The sequence below is a fragment of the Acartia tonsa genome, chromosome 8 (assembly GCF_053477335.1).
Source record: "Acartia tonsa isolate MP-2025a chromosome 8, ASM5347733v1, whole genome shotgun sequence".
NCBI classification, from domain to species: Eukaryota; Metazoa; Arthropoda; class Copepoda; order Calanoida; family Acartiidae; genus Acartia; species Acartia tonsa.
This window is the reverse complement of record NC_137267.1, coordinates 48,146,202-48,159,416: the sequence shown is the minus strand read 5'-3', so window position 1 is coordinate 48,159,416 and position 13,215 is coordinate 48,146,202. Positions and strand designations below refer to the sequence as shown.

At 36.5% G+C, this 13,215-nt stretch overlaps 2 protein-coding genes across 2 annotated transcripts in view; one reads left to right on the top strand and one right to left on the bottom strand.

Annotated features, from left to right (window-relative positions):
- LOC145327167 (DNA topoisomerase 2-binding protein 1-like) overlaps positions 1-13,215 on the top strand; it is an 82,448-nt gene that overhangs the window by 62,521 nt on the left and 6,712 nt on the right. The window contains exons 25-26 of the mRNA XM_080170736.1: positions 1,142-1,192; positions 12,348-12,439. Of these exons, the coding sequence (XP_080026862.1) occupies positions 1,142-1,192; positions 12,348-12,439 (143 nt within the window). The remainder of the gene's footprint in view (positions 1-1,141; positions 1,193-12,347; positions 12,440-13,215) is intronic.
- On the bottom strand, positions 1,478-3,410 carry LOC145325537 (uncharacterized). Its single transcript, XM_080168514.1, has 3 exons — positions 2,826-3,410; positions 1,966-2,760; positions 1,478-1,866 (listed from the first exon to the last, which is right to left on the bottom strand). Exons 1-2 carry the CDS (start codon positions 3,408-3,410, stop codon positions 1,966-1,968), a joined length of 1,380 nt encoding a protein of 459 aa, XP_080024640.1. The 3' UTR covers positions 1,478-1,866.

The following is a 13,215-nucleotide window of genomic DNA, read 5'->3' as shown; positions in this document are numbered from 1 at the left end:
CTTATGGCGCTATTGAAATTTTCTTAATTCTTATTTGAATAATATCTCTTTTAAAAATTCATATTTTTAGATATTTTAATTTCGTCTTTGATGTTATACTAAAATCTACAATTAACATTTTGTTAATTTTCTTGTATATCTACCGAAAATACTTAGTCTAATTGATTTTTAGTCGCTTACTTTGATCAATATTTTTGTTTGGGACTTTAAAGTGTATAGGTATGAATAAAAAGACAATGAATAATCATTTTTCTCGTATTCATTCGAATCCGGTGGATAGGAACCGGTTCTCATTCATACGAAAAAACTATGCCTAGCATCGTATTACACTGTTAAAAATATATAAAAAAATTAGCATCAGATAATACTATATATTCATTTCATTTCTGTATAGCATCATCCCATACGTTCTAGCAAAAAAACCTCATTACGATAAAATGAAGATTCCAATACTGTATTGAGTATTACTTAGTGTTTTATGGAGTAATATGTATTACTAAATAAAGAATGTGCATTTTATAGTATTATCTAATACTCTCTATGGAATAAAATTCAAAACGCTAGAAGGAAGCTTTTAATACTCTGGTTCGTAATTTTTGTTACTCTGTAATTTGTAATTGATACTAAAAACGTAATATCTCTGTATAATAATAGTTATTACGGTATATAGTACTACATGGTGTTATATATTCACTTACGGGTCCAGGTCTAATACAACCCCATCGTATCAATTGATACTAAATGAAAAAAATTATTTTTTACAGTGTATATTCAGCTTTCTACAAATATAAAAATGTACAATCATAAGATTATAACCATTTTTTTAGCCCGTGCCTTGGGCACCTCGGGAATAATCTTATAATTGTACATTCTATATCCGCGGAAAGCTGTTTATAATACGAAGCGAGTATGGATTCAAAACCGATTATTATTCGTTATAATCATTTATAGTATCTTATTACAGACAACTTTCCACGAATATTAAAGTAAAAATCATAAAATTAGTAGGTACAAGTTTTGTTAGCCCGGGCCTTTTGTCCCTCGGGACTAACAAAACTAGTTTTAATCTTATAATTTTTCATTTTGATATCCGCGGAAAGCTGTCTATGATACGATGCGATAAATAATTATTATATTTCAGGCAGACACGTCTTTGACTGATACAACACCCCTGACTACGCCACAGAAACCTGTAAGTATTCTTCCAGTATGACTTCGAAACCTATTAATATCCGCTAGATTAAAACCGGTTCTCAGTTATACTGAAAAATGATGTACATCATCGTATTATACCCAATTTTCTACGAATATAAAAATGTACAATCATAAGATTAAAACCAATTTTATTAGCCCATGCCTTTGGCATAATTATATATTTGTATATCCGCGGAAAGCTGTTTATAATACAATGCTATAAATAACTATAATAGAGTGATAATAATATATCTTAATATAAAAGTAACTGTGTGAAAGTCAATAAAAGTAGCGTGACTCACCACAAAACAAACATGTGTAACCATTTATCCAGGTAGACGACAGCATCTTGTATTTCTGTAAAATTCACAAATACTTGGTCTATGACTTAATGTTGAATAAAGTAAAACCCCAGAATAAACTAAACTATTTCTGGAATGTATAAAAGCTTCATAGGTACATAAAAATGATAATATCAAATAGACAAGATAAAATACACATGAATATATTTTTATATTAAAATTAGATAAAATACTATTCTTGGTCTAGGATCACTGGATGCTTGTGATTAGCAGAAGAGTCCTCCCTTGGTCATTTAAAGTCGGCCTCTTCTTCTTGTGTAGATTAGACATCCAGTTTAATACTTGGTCTGTGAGCACTGGTAAAACATACCTAGATAAAACATAGGTTTTGGTCTGTTACATATTAATCTTCACATTAATTATAAACTGTTTAATTCTTAAACTTTTTGTGTGATCCTTGGTCTATTACCTAATCTTTCTTGACAACGAAATCTCCAGACTTTGCATACTGCCTGCCAGTGGGCTTCAACTCTCTCTTCCTTCCCCCGTGTTCATAGAGACCCTTGAGGAAGTAGTATTCGTTGTTAATCCTCTCAACTTGTGACTCCAACACCTCCACCCTACGCTTGTAGTATTCAAGATCTTTAACCATCGCATGCTTCTCCTCCTCAACCTTGTTGGCCATTCCCTTCCATTGCTTAGTGGCTGTTTTCTCCTTGGACAGTTGAACGTTCTTGGATGATAGTTCTTTCCTGTATTGCAGGACCAGCTCTTCATTAATCCTATTGTACCTCTCGTGACTGTTCTCTATATCCGCTGCCTCTATAGCCTCAAGCTCACTCTCATTACAATCTTCTTCATCCTTTTCTTCCACCTCTTTTTCGTCCTCATCCTCTCTCTCTCTATCCTCGCTTTCTCCAAGTGTTAGTTTCTTTGTCAAAACTTCAACCTCTCTGTCCTCCATCTCTCCTTGTTCAAAACCCTCATCTTCAGAGAAAACAATCAAATCAGCCACGGCCTCTTCCTCTACGTCCTCCTTCACCTCCTCCTTGACCTGTTCTCCCCATGTAGGGCGTTCTGAAGATTGGTGAAGCTCATCTAAAAACTCTTCCAAAACTCTCTCCCTCTCCTCCTTTGTCCACGTGGCAGTTTTGTAAATATCCCAAGAATGCCAGCCTTCCGGTCTTCTCTGACTCCATGTCAACTTGGACCTCCTGTATCCTCCTGTTGATCTTGGCCTTCCTCCCAAGTTACGGTCTTCAAGCTCTGCCGGTGATACTCGTTAAACCTATATCCCTCAGTTTCGATAAGAGGAGGGGGAACTCTTACCCTCACTGAGCTCGATTTACGCTTGCTTGCATTCCCATAGAAAGTATTGTCCAGGGCAATAAGTATGTGGTTTTTGATCTTCACCAGACACTCGTAGCTTGGGTTTATTCCCAAACCCAAGCCGAGTTGGAACTCTACAAAAGAAGTTCCCCTCACCCTCAGGGTCTTGTCAGACTCAGATACCCAGCACATACCCATTTTGTGCATGTTGAGAGGCGGCATGCCCAACTTCTCATTGTACCATCTGATACTTTCATTTAAATCTCCCACCTTCTTCCATACAACAGAACTATTTGGAATGAACATGGCACTCCCAAAGATGACCTTATTTTTCTCCTGCTTCTTAACAATCTCTTCCATGTACTTTGTGAGTTTCTTGTTCTCTAGTGCCCCTGCCCATTTCTGATAAGCTAGGATGATGATATTTTTGCTTTCGCTTTGATCATTAACGGCATCCAGGATTGTATCAGTACATGTACGAATATCATAGTTCTTAAGGGATATCCACTTGGCACGGGTCATGTTTTCATCCCAAATTCTTTGGGGCATCATATAACTAGCAAAGATGTAGTCCTTTGGCGGCATTTTTGGGCAAGCTTGATAAAAATTCTGTCTATTATCTGAAAAATAAACAACAATGATGAGTACTAATGGAAGGAGAAAATTTGTTTGAAGTTTGTTTGGCATGACATGAATTTTTCGTAGACAAGCTGGGATTTTTTCCAAAAAAACATAATTTAATAGAAAATGTTATATACGGTTGAAATATTCTTGTTTCGTGCTGGATGTAATAAAAAAATTGGGCTTCAATCAGGATAAAAAAAAAACTTCGTTCTGACGGAAAAATTTGAAAAATGCGACAATAAAACAGAACACGCAGGCAATTTGTTTGAATTTTATACTATATTATGCTTTAAAAATTTGTTTTTCACTGTTTATTTCTATGAAACATTAACTTTTCACTGTTTTCTTGAAATTTCACGCGTTTGTTCTAATGGCGTCGCGCCTGTGTAGGTGAAAACTTTGATTTTGATGCAATGCCGCGTATTCGTTTTTCCGAGATCTGACTTTTGTGCGTTGCTTTCTCACGGGCCGATCCCAATAATTTCAACTTTAGGTGCAATGCCGCGCATTTGTTTTACTGGGATCTGTGTTTTTACGCTTTTCTCTTCGAAAGTGTTGCCAAATCTTATATTGTGTTGGTACCTATAAATTTTTTACAATAAAGGTATTCGTTTATTTACAATTCATTTATATACATTGTGTTTTTCTGATTATTCGTTTTAGTTTAGAATGATGTCCATGGTGTTCTTTGACATCCTTCCATTTTGAATCACATCCAACAGCGGTTCCTTCTTGACTCCTTTCTTGGTCAAGATATCTGCTAGCATATCTTGACCTTTTATCCACTGGACTTCCAAGATTCTCTTCTCCTCAATCATTTCTTTAATAATAGCGATGTCCACTCTTAGCATCCTTTCTTGCACTTCAGATTCTGAATAGACTGCGTCCCTAGCTGACTTATTGTCAGTAATGGCTCTTACTTTTAGATCAATCTTGCCGTTTGTAATCGTCTTGATCTGGGTCTTTACACCTAGAGCCGCATCTAAGCCTAATGACAAAACTTGAGTTTCAGCACCAAGAGTGCTGTGTACTTTCCTCTTTAGTTTATTTGCTTTCCATTCTATTACAGCTGCCTTTCCATTTTTGATGTTAACTATGAAAATGACATATCCACCACAGCTGTCAGTATTGTTGTTGAGATTGCGGTAAGCCGCATCTGTGTATACCCATATTTGGCAGTCTTCTAGGTTATCAAGGCACGGGATTCTAATTGTCACTTTGTTCTTTTTCATTCTCTGAAAACAACTTTGGGCTTCTTTAAGCTTCTCAACTTTACCTCCTTTGAAGTTTGTTGACAAATCAACACAATCAAATGCTAGGTCAGGTCGTGTTGCTCTGACTGTCCAATTTAGGATTCCAGTTATTTGTCTGAGTATTGTCAGCTCATCCTGATTCATCTCTCTAGCTTTGTCCTTGATCAGTTTTGTATCAACCTTGGGAATATTGGCATCATCCACATATTTATCTTGGTCTATTGTGATTCCTTCCTTGTCCTGCTTAAATAGAAAACCAGTGTACATGAATTGCTTAGTCTCCTGTTTTCCAACTTTGAATATTCCTAGCACTTCAGGCATGATTTTGTCAATGAATTCCTTTGTGCCAGCATAAAAAAAGTCATCTACATGTATGCCAACTATACCAATGAGCTTGTCATCTTTGATCATGTAAAAAAGTCCTTTATCTAGAGGTGACTTTTTGAAACCTAATTCCTTGAGCTTATCCTGTACTCTCATATACCATTTGCGGCTGGCATCTTTCAGCCCATATAGGCACTTGTTCAGTTTGAGTAGTTTACCTTGCATATTGGCCTCCTTTGGAGGTTTTACAAAAACTTCTCTATCCATCTGGCTTCCTTGTAGGAAAGCTGATGATATGTCAGTTGTGTATATTGCCCATCCTTCTGTTGCTGCCAAAGTTGATATCAGTCTGATTGACTGTTTTTGAACTGTTGGACTGTCTGTAGGAAAGTCTGTCTCTTCCTGAAAGCCTCTAGCCGTTAGTCTGGCTCTCTTTTCTGTTCCTTTTTCAGTAAGAACCCAGGTAGTAGTTATTCTGTCTTGACCTATATCATCTACTATTTCATAAATGTTGAAGGCCTTTAGCTTATTGAGCTCATCATATTTTGCTTGTAGGCATGCTGGTGAGTTCCTTTGTTCAGCTGGAACCATTACAGCTAGTATCTCTTTACATATCATTAGATATGCAGTCTCTTCCTCCTTTTCTATTCTTACTTTTCTTTGTTCAATGTCAGATATTTCAAGATTTCTGCCGTTATCTAGCTTTATTACAGTCATAACTTCAACATCTTCAGCTTCCATTTGATCATTATTGGATTCATACTTGATATCCCGCTTTGATACCTCATCATGGAACACTTCTCCATTATCAAGCTCAATATTGAACCCTCCATGACTAAGAATTTTTCCTTTCTCCCACTTTCCTTTTTCTAGAATTTCAATCCTGTCATTGCGCTTGAGAACATGTTTGGCATTTTGTAATGTTCCATCATCATTGAAAGTGGGTGTAGGTTTTTGGCTGTTCTTCCTTCTTTTCAAGCCTCTTGTGTTACGCAGTGGAATTCTTTCTTTCTCTTTGTTGCTCTCATCCTCTTTGCTGTCATCTTTTTCACCGTTTGTGTTCTCCAGTAGAGGATCATTTGTGTCTCTTGGTGATTTATTTGTGTTTTGTGGTAAGTCATTCTTGCCATGGTTCACTTGGTCTGTATCTGTTGACGGGTTATTGGTTTCTTCATTCTTATCCTTCTCATGATCTCTTATCTCTTGATCTGTAGAAGATTGCTGTTTATTGTCAGCTTTGAGATCTGTAGCTGTGAAGTGCTTATCCTTGTCATTGTTTTGAACATGGTCCATTAGACTTCTTGTCACTCGTTCTTGTTCATCTAATGCAAGATCCAACAATTTCTGCCTACCTCTGGTATTGTGAATTCTTTCTTCCTCTTGTGCAACTTCACGTTCAACTTCACTTGCTATGATGTCTTCATCATTCTCAGCTTGCTCTGCTGTGTTCTCTTGCTCTTTCCTGTTCATCTCCTTTACCAGCTCTTCACCTGCTTTGATCAGTCTGTTGGCACTTACTCTGTAGTAAATGCTCCCTATCCTTATGAAAATCACTTTGCTGTCCTGGAACACAACTTTCGCAGGACCTCTCCATGTATCTTCCCCTTCCTTCTGAAAGTATACAATATCACCGTGTTCATAGATTGTATCAGCTACTCTGATCTTGGTCTTGAGTGCTTTCCTCAATCTTTCACATCTTTCAGCCTTGGTATACTCTGTTCTTGTCTTGTTAATGGCTTCAAGCGTTTCCAACAGAGTCTTGCTCTTGGTAGGCTCTTCCCATGCTGGTGGGGGATCATCCAGAATATTTGGTAGCTTGATCTGTCTTCCAAATACTAATTGGTAAGGAGAGAATCCTCTGACATTGGATAATGAGTTAGCTGCTGTTACTGCCCAGGCCAATGCAACTTCAAGACTCATATTCGGATAAGTTTTCCTTGTAATCTTGACAATTTGGTCTGTGATCTTATGATTCCTTTCATTTGTTCCATTCTGCCACGGCGAGTTTGCACCCGTCGTGAGCAGTTGGATATTGAAAGCATTCGCTACCTCCCTTAGTTCTTCATTACAGAACTCTGTCCCGTTATCTGTAAGAATCTTCTCAACTCTGCCAAATATTGGCAACCATTTGAGTGTAAGTGTCTTTACAATCTCAGCCGGTTCCTTGCTCCTTATAACAGCTGCTACTTGGAATCTGGTAAATTGATCTATCATGTACATGATATATATACCTTTATGCATATCCCACACTTTCAGATCAATTGTTAGTACTTGGCCAAAGTCACTTGCTATTGGTGGTGCTACAGAAGGTTTATCTGGTACTCTCCGCCTGAGCAGACAACCTTCACACTTGTTCATTATTTTGTCAATCATGTCCAAAACTTTTCTTGCCATTTGCCAGCTTCTTTTAGGATTGTAACAAAGGCTTTCTTTGGTCTATGTCCAAATTGCAGATGGATCTTGGATAAGGCTTTCATTTGTTCTTTGTCATTGTCATTTTCTAGTTCAGCTATGTTGACTTGTTCTAGTGCTTCATCTTCTTGCAGAAGATCAACAATGTAGTGTCCTGCAGAAGTTGTTGTTAGAACTAGTGGTTTACCATTTATAGTGCCTTTGTCATTTTTCATATCCAATGCTATGCCTAAACGTTTCATTTCATTCTTTGACATCAGAAGAGGAATGTCTGATTTTATGATATCAAAGCTGATTTCATTGTAACATCCTCCAATTTTCACAGGTATTGTATATCTAGCCTTTGATTTCAGCTTGCCTTGATTTCCAAAGATAAAGTGTCTGTTGCTTTCCATTGGTCCTTTTACTTTGTCTTTCATGTTGCCAGGTAAGGATTCCAGGTATATCTTTAACCATTGTTCTCCTGCTACACTTGAAGTGCAGCAGGTGTCTAGGGCAGCCATGTTCAGTAGGGTGGGTCGATTTTGGACATTTTTTTTCTGAGGCCAAAGTGGGGATCTGCACTCAATTTATATAGATATAATACACCTCTGGATGATTTAAAATTTATCCTAAGTCTTAAAACCGCTGACGACCAGACATTCAATTGTATAGCTATTTGTAAATGGGAGTCAAAAATTTATTGAATCAGAACTATGGCTTCATGGTGCTCCCTGGAAATGCCTTGAGGAGCTGAGTCAGGAACTTTTGTCCGTTTCAAAAAATCTCGTTCCTAGCCTGAGAAAATCTAAAAAACCTCTACAAATTGGACAATTCTCAATAAACCTTTAAAAATTTTGTTTTTTTAGTGATTTCTAAGGCTAGGAACGAGATATTTTGAAACGGACAAAAGTTCCTGATTCAGCTCCTCAAGGCCTTTCCAGGGAGCACCATGAAGCCAAAGTTCTGATTCAAAAATTTTTTTGAATGTCGTCTTTGCATACTAATAAGTAATGAATTATATTTTTAAGTGGTCGAGTTCTAAAACTCAATTTTTTAAAATTCTTTTTCGGTCAGAAATGTTTTTAAGGTTAATTTTATCTGTTGCATATCCCCGCTTTGTCTAATTCCGATATGAACCCACCCTAATGTTCAGTGCTTCAGCTGTAAAGTTGCTCATCTCCTCCTTGTTGTCTGAGCATAACACTGTACAATTGACACTTTCTTCCTCTGTATCTTCTCCAGCTGATTCAACCATCACCTCCTTTTGTTCTCCATTTTCATCAGTTAGGAAGACTTGTCTATATTTCTTTCCCCCTATCTGTTTGTGCTGAATTTTACCTGATTTCCTTCTGTTTTCATAAGAATCTGGACATTCTCTTGCAAAATGTGTGTTTGATCCACAAATTTTGCAACGCATGATTTTTCTATCAGCCCCTATAGGATTCTTCTTTCTAGTAGAATAAAATGGTTCTTGTCCTCTGTTATCACTGTTTTGACGTCCTTGTGAATTTTGGTATCGGTTATTTTGATTTCCCGATTTTTGGTATCTTTGGTTTTGCGTTGGCGGCTTCCATCCTTTCGCTATTAAAATTTGGTCTAGGTTGTTCGGAATGTCGTCTTCCGGGTTAGAATTCTGTGTAAGGAATAATTCTTCATTATTTTTGTTCTGTTTGTCTTTTAAACGGCTGCATACTTCTCGTAATTTCCGTTTAACGGTTTCGTATCTTTTGCCGTCGTTAAGCATAAATTGGCATACTCCTCTTAGAACAGTTTCTTCAGTTGTGTCTAGTTGGGTACATTCGAATAAAGTTAAGGCTAGTAGCTTGTCATTTTGAATTTCTATCCCCAGTTGCATGCTTTTCTCTCTTAAATTTTCGAATTCGATGATGAATTCGTTAATATTCTGCCCAGCCTTCCTTTTTATTGCAGACATTTGCCTTTTGACCTCGAAAATTTCCTTTTCTTCATCGACATAGAAACGCTTTTTAAGAAAATCAATTACGCGTTCCACCCCTTGTTCGTTATTGATTAATTGCATTGCCGGGATCGCTCTAAAGAGATCCTCTTTTAAATGGTTTCCATACTTTTGAGAGTGTTTTGGAATGTCATTCGCTAGCGCAAAGCCTTGTTTGTGTAATGGAAGGTCCGTGGAAGCACTCCAGGCTTTAATGCATTCGTACCATGTATTAAACTCTCTATATTCATCTAAAGGTGGAATTGGTATCGTGTTTCTTCCATAATCATATCTTTGCTCTCTGTATGGGTCTGGTCTATCATAGGTCCTCTGTCTGCTGTCTTCAAAAAATCCTTGTCTTTGTCTAGGATTATCTTCGAATATATATCTTAATTGTCGGGGATTATCCTCAAAAATGCTTTGTCTTGATCTATTATGGTCATCAGAAGTTTTAGGTCTAGCACCTCCATGCGTGCCCTCTCTATCATATCTGTCGTTGTTTGAAACGCTACTAAAGAAATTGCCATCCTTGTTACTATATCTGTCATACTGTGTTTCACTTGGTCTATAGTATGCATTACTTGGTCTGTTATATTGTCTGTCATATTCTTCAAATCTCTCTCTATTATTGTTGTATTGATTTGCGCTATTATTGACGTTGTTGTCCTTGTTCGTTTCGCTAAATAAATCATTGTTTCTTGGTCTATTATTAAATTCATCATAGAAAACACCATTTATTCTTTGTCTACCTCCAGAATTAATATCTTCTAACCTTGGTCTAGTATTTAAATCATCAGTATAATTGATTAAACCACCTGTGGGACCGCCCCCCACTCTTGGTCTATTATTTAAATCATCCATATATCTACCTGTGAGACCGCCACCTATCCTTGGTCTATTATTTACATCCTCCATATAGCCACCTGTGGGACCGCCCCCCACATTTGGTCTGTTATTTGTACTATCCGTAACGCCACGCTCTCGCACGCCCTCCGAATTATTACTTTCATCAGTAATATTTGGTCTGTTATTATTTTGAGCCAAACTTGGTCTATTATCCATTACGCCCGGATTTTGCTCCTTTTCTGGCCCATTATTAACACCAGGGTAATGATTTGCACCACCCCCGCCAATTGCGCCGCCAATGGCGCCGTCCATTTTCATCATCGCCACTTGAAATTACCCTCCCAGGGTTTCCGTTTTTATCGCCCATTTTTAGCAATTCTGGGGTTTAAAACACCTCACTTCGTGTTTTTAACGTCTTTTGTTTTGACACAATTTTTCGTGAAGCTGTCCGAAAAAAATTTTACTGAGCCTAAGCTAGATTTATAATTACACAGAGTCGTAGATCGGTTTTGCCAATGCTACCATTGTGAAAGTCAATAAAAGTAGCGTGACTCACCACAAAACAAACATGTGTAACCATTTATCCAGGTAGACGACAGCATCTTGTATTTCTGTAAAATTCACAAATACTTGGTCTATGACTTAATGTTGAATAAAGTAAAACCCCAGAATAAACTAAACTATTTCTGGAATGTATAAAAGCTTCATAGGTACATAAAAATGATAATATCAAATAGACAAGATAAAATACACATGAATATATTTTTATATTAAAATTAGATAAAATACTATTCTTGGTCTAGGATCACTGGATGCTTGTGATTAGCAGAAGAGTCCTCCCTTGGTCATTTAAAGTCGGCCTCTTCTTCTTGTGTAGATTAGACATCCAGTTTAATACTTGGTCTGTGAGCACTGGTAAAACATACCTAGATAAAACATAGGTTTTGGTCTGTTACATATTAATCTTCACAAACTGGATCTGTGTGTGTGTCTGTCTGTCTGTCTGTCTTTTCCAAAAAGCAGTTTGATTAATATACTTATGCATTTTACAGCATTTAATGATGTTTTCCCATGTTTTATAAATATGTACTTTGATCTCAACAAAACATTTGATGACATTTCATCAAAACCTTTTAAAGTTTTTTTATACTTATTTTTTAGTTGATCATAGACTTAGTAAAAAATACCTTAATTCACTTTTATTTCAAAAGGCATCAGTTTTCATGAAAACTGTTCATGTTAAAGTTTTAAATAGAGTACAACCGCCATTTTTCTATCCTTAAATCAATATTATAATAAAGGGTGTTAAAAAAAACCGATCGCTTCACTTTTTTCAATATAAACGGTACAGTTTTGGTCATAAACTAACAAAAAATGACCCAATTCATGTCCAAGCAATGACAATTAGAAAACATTATTGATTTTGATTTCTACTTACCTCTCCTGAGCACTACAGCTCAAGTCCTAGCACTTTTGGACAGACCCATCAAACATTGAGACATAAAAGGTCTCTCTAGTCCTTGACGTTTGGCAGATTTTTCTTTTTGATGCCAAAAAAGCTAAGATTGTGTTAGAAACCTGGTTAATGTGTATATTGAAAGATCTTGAAGATCTTGACATGCCCTATCAAAAATTCTAAACATTATGGGGTCTATCTACAAGATTTTAAGTACTTAAAGCGGTTTGTTCTTTTTTTTAAAGACATAGCCGTCATGTCTTAATGTTTGATGGGTCTGTCTAATTGATGCCAAATTGGCAAGGATTGAGTTAGAAATCTGGTTAAGACGTCTATAGAAAGGTCTTTATATGCCCCATCAAAAACTCTGAACATTATGGGGTCTATCTACAAGATTTCAAGTACTTTAGACAATTAATTCTTTTTTTTAAAAGACAAAACTGTAATAAAATATGCACTCTCCATGTAAGGCAAAATTCTCCACAAGGGTTAGGAATCGAGCTGTAGTGCTCAGGAAAGGTGAATATCAATCATAACTCAATAGTGTTTTCTCATTGTCATTGCTTGGACATGAATTGGGTCATTTTTTGTTAGTTTATGACCAAAACTGTAGCGTTTATATTGAAAAAAGTGAAGCGATCGGTTTTTTTTTAACACCCTTTATTATTTAGATTGTGGCAGATGAGAAGGAGAAAGAAAGCCAGGTTATTTGGCTGGATCCGGAAGAACAAAAGAATAAAGAAGCTATGGCACTTAAACTAAGGTTAGAAATAGTTTGATAATTTTAAGAAAAGATGTAGTCTTGTTTATCAACATGTGTGTATTTTTAAAAGCGAACCTTTTCTGTAATTAGGGTTGGTCCGTACGTAACGGATAGCTCTTTTCGTTAATTTAGGCATGTAAGAATTGTCCTATCGATTTAAAACTTTGCATGATGATTCCTATAACAGTTAGGTACGAGTTAGAAGGCGAAGCAACTCTATAATCGTTACCAGAAAGTCCATACGTCCATTTTAAACATGTTGTTTTTCAACTTTTTTTTCGAATACTGATTCCTAGGACAACAAAGTACATTGTTAGAAGCGAAGCATCTCTATAATCCAGTCCTAAAAATGTATATATGGTCTTAAACAATATTAATGTATTCAAGCAGTTTTTTCAGCCGATTGACTTAATATTTGGTTTCGTTCGACTTTTATACATTTCTATTCTGATTATTCAGTTCTAACACTATACAAGTGTTAATGTCCGTTTGTCCTACCGTTTCAGTGCTTCGCTTTTATGGATGTTGTCATCCTTGTTTCTCTTTTAACTAGGTTTGTATTAAGTTAAGTTATGCAAGAAGTTATCATACAGGCTTTAAGTAACCGTGCTATTATCAATCCTATTTAAAATTTGTACGTGTTTTCTGTCTTTTACAACACTAACACTTGCATAGCTTCCACCCCTGGCCCTTAGGTGGTTGTTGGATCACCCCTTATTATTTGATTTAGAGGACAAAAAAATGTGAGGTTTGCTTGCAAACCCCCGAACCCGATT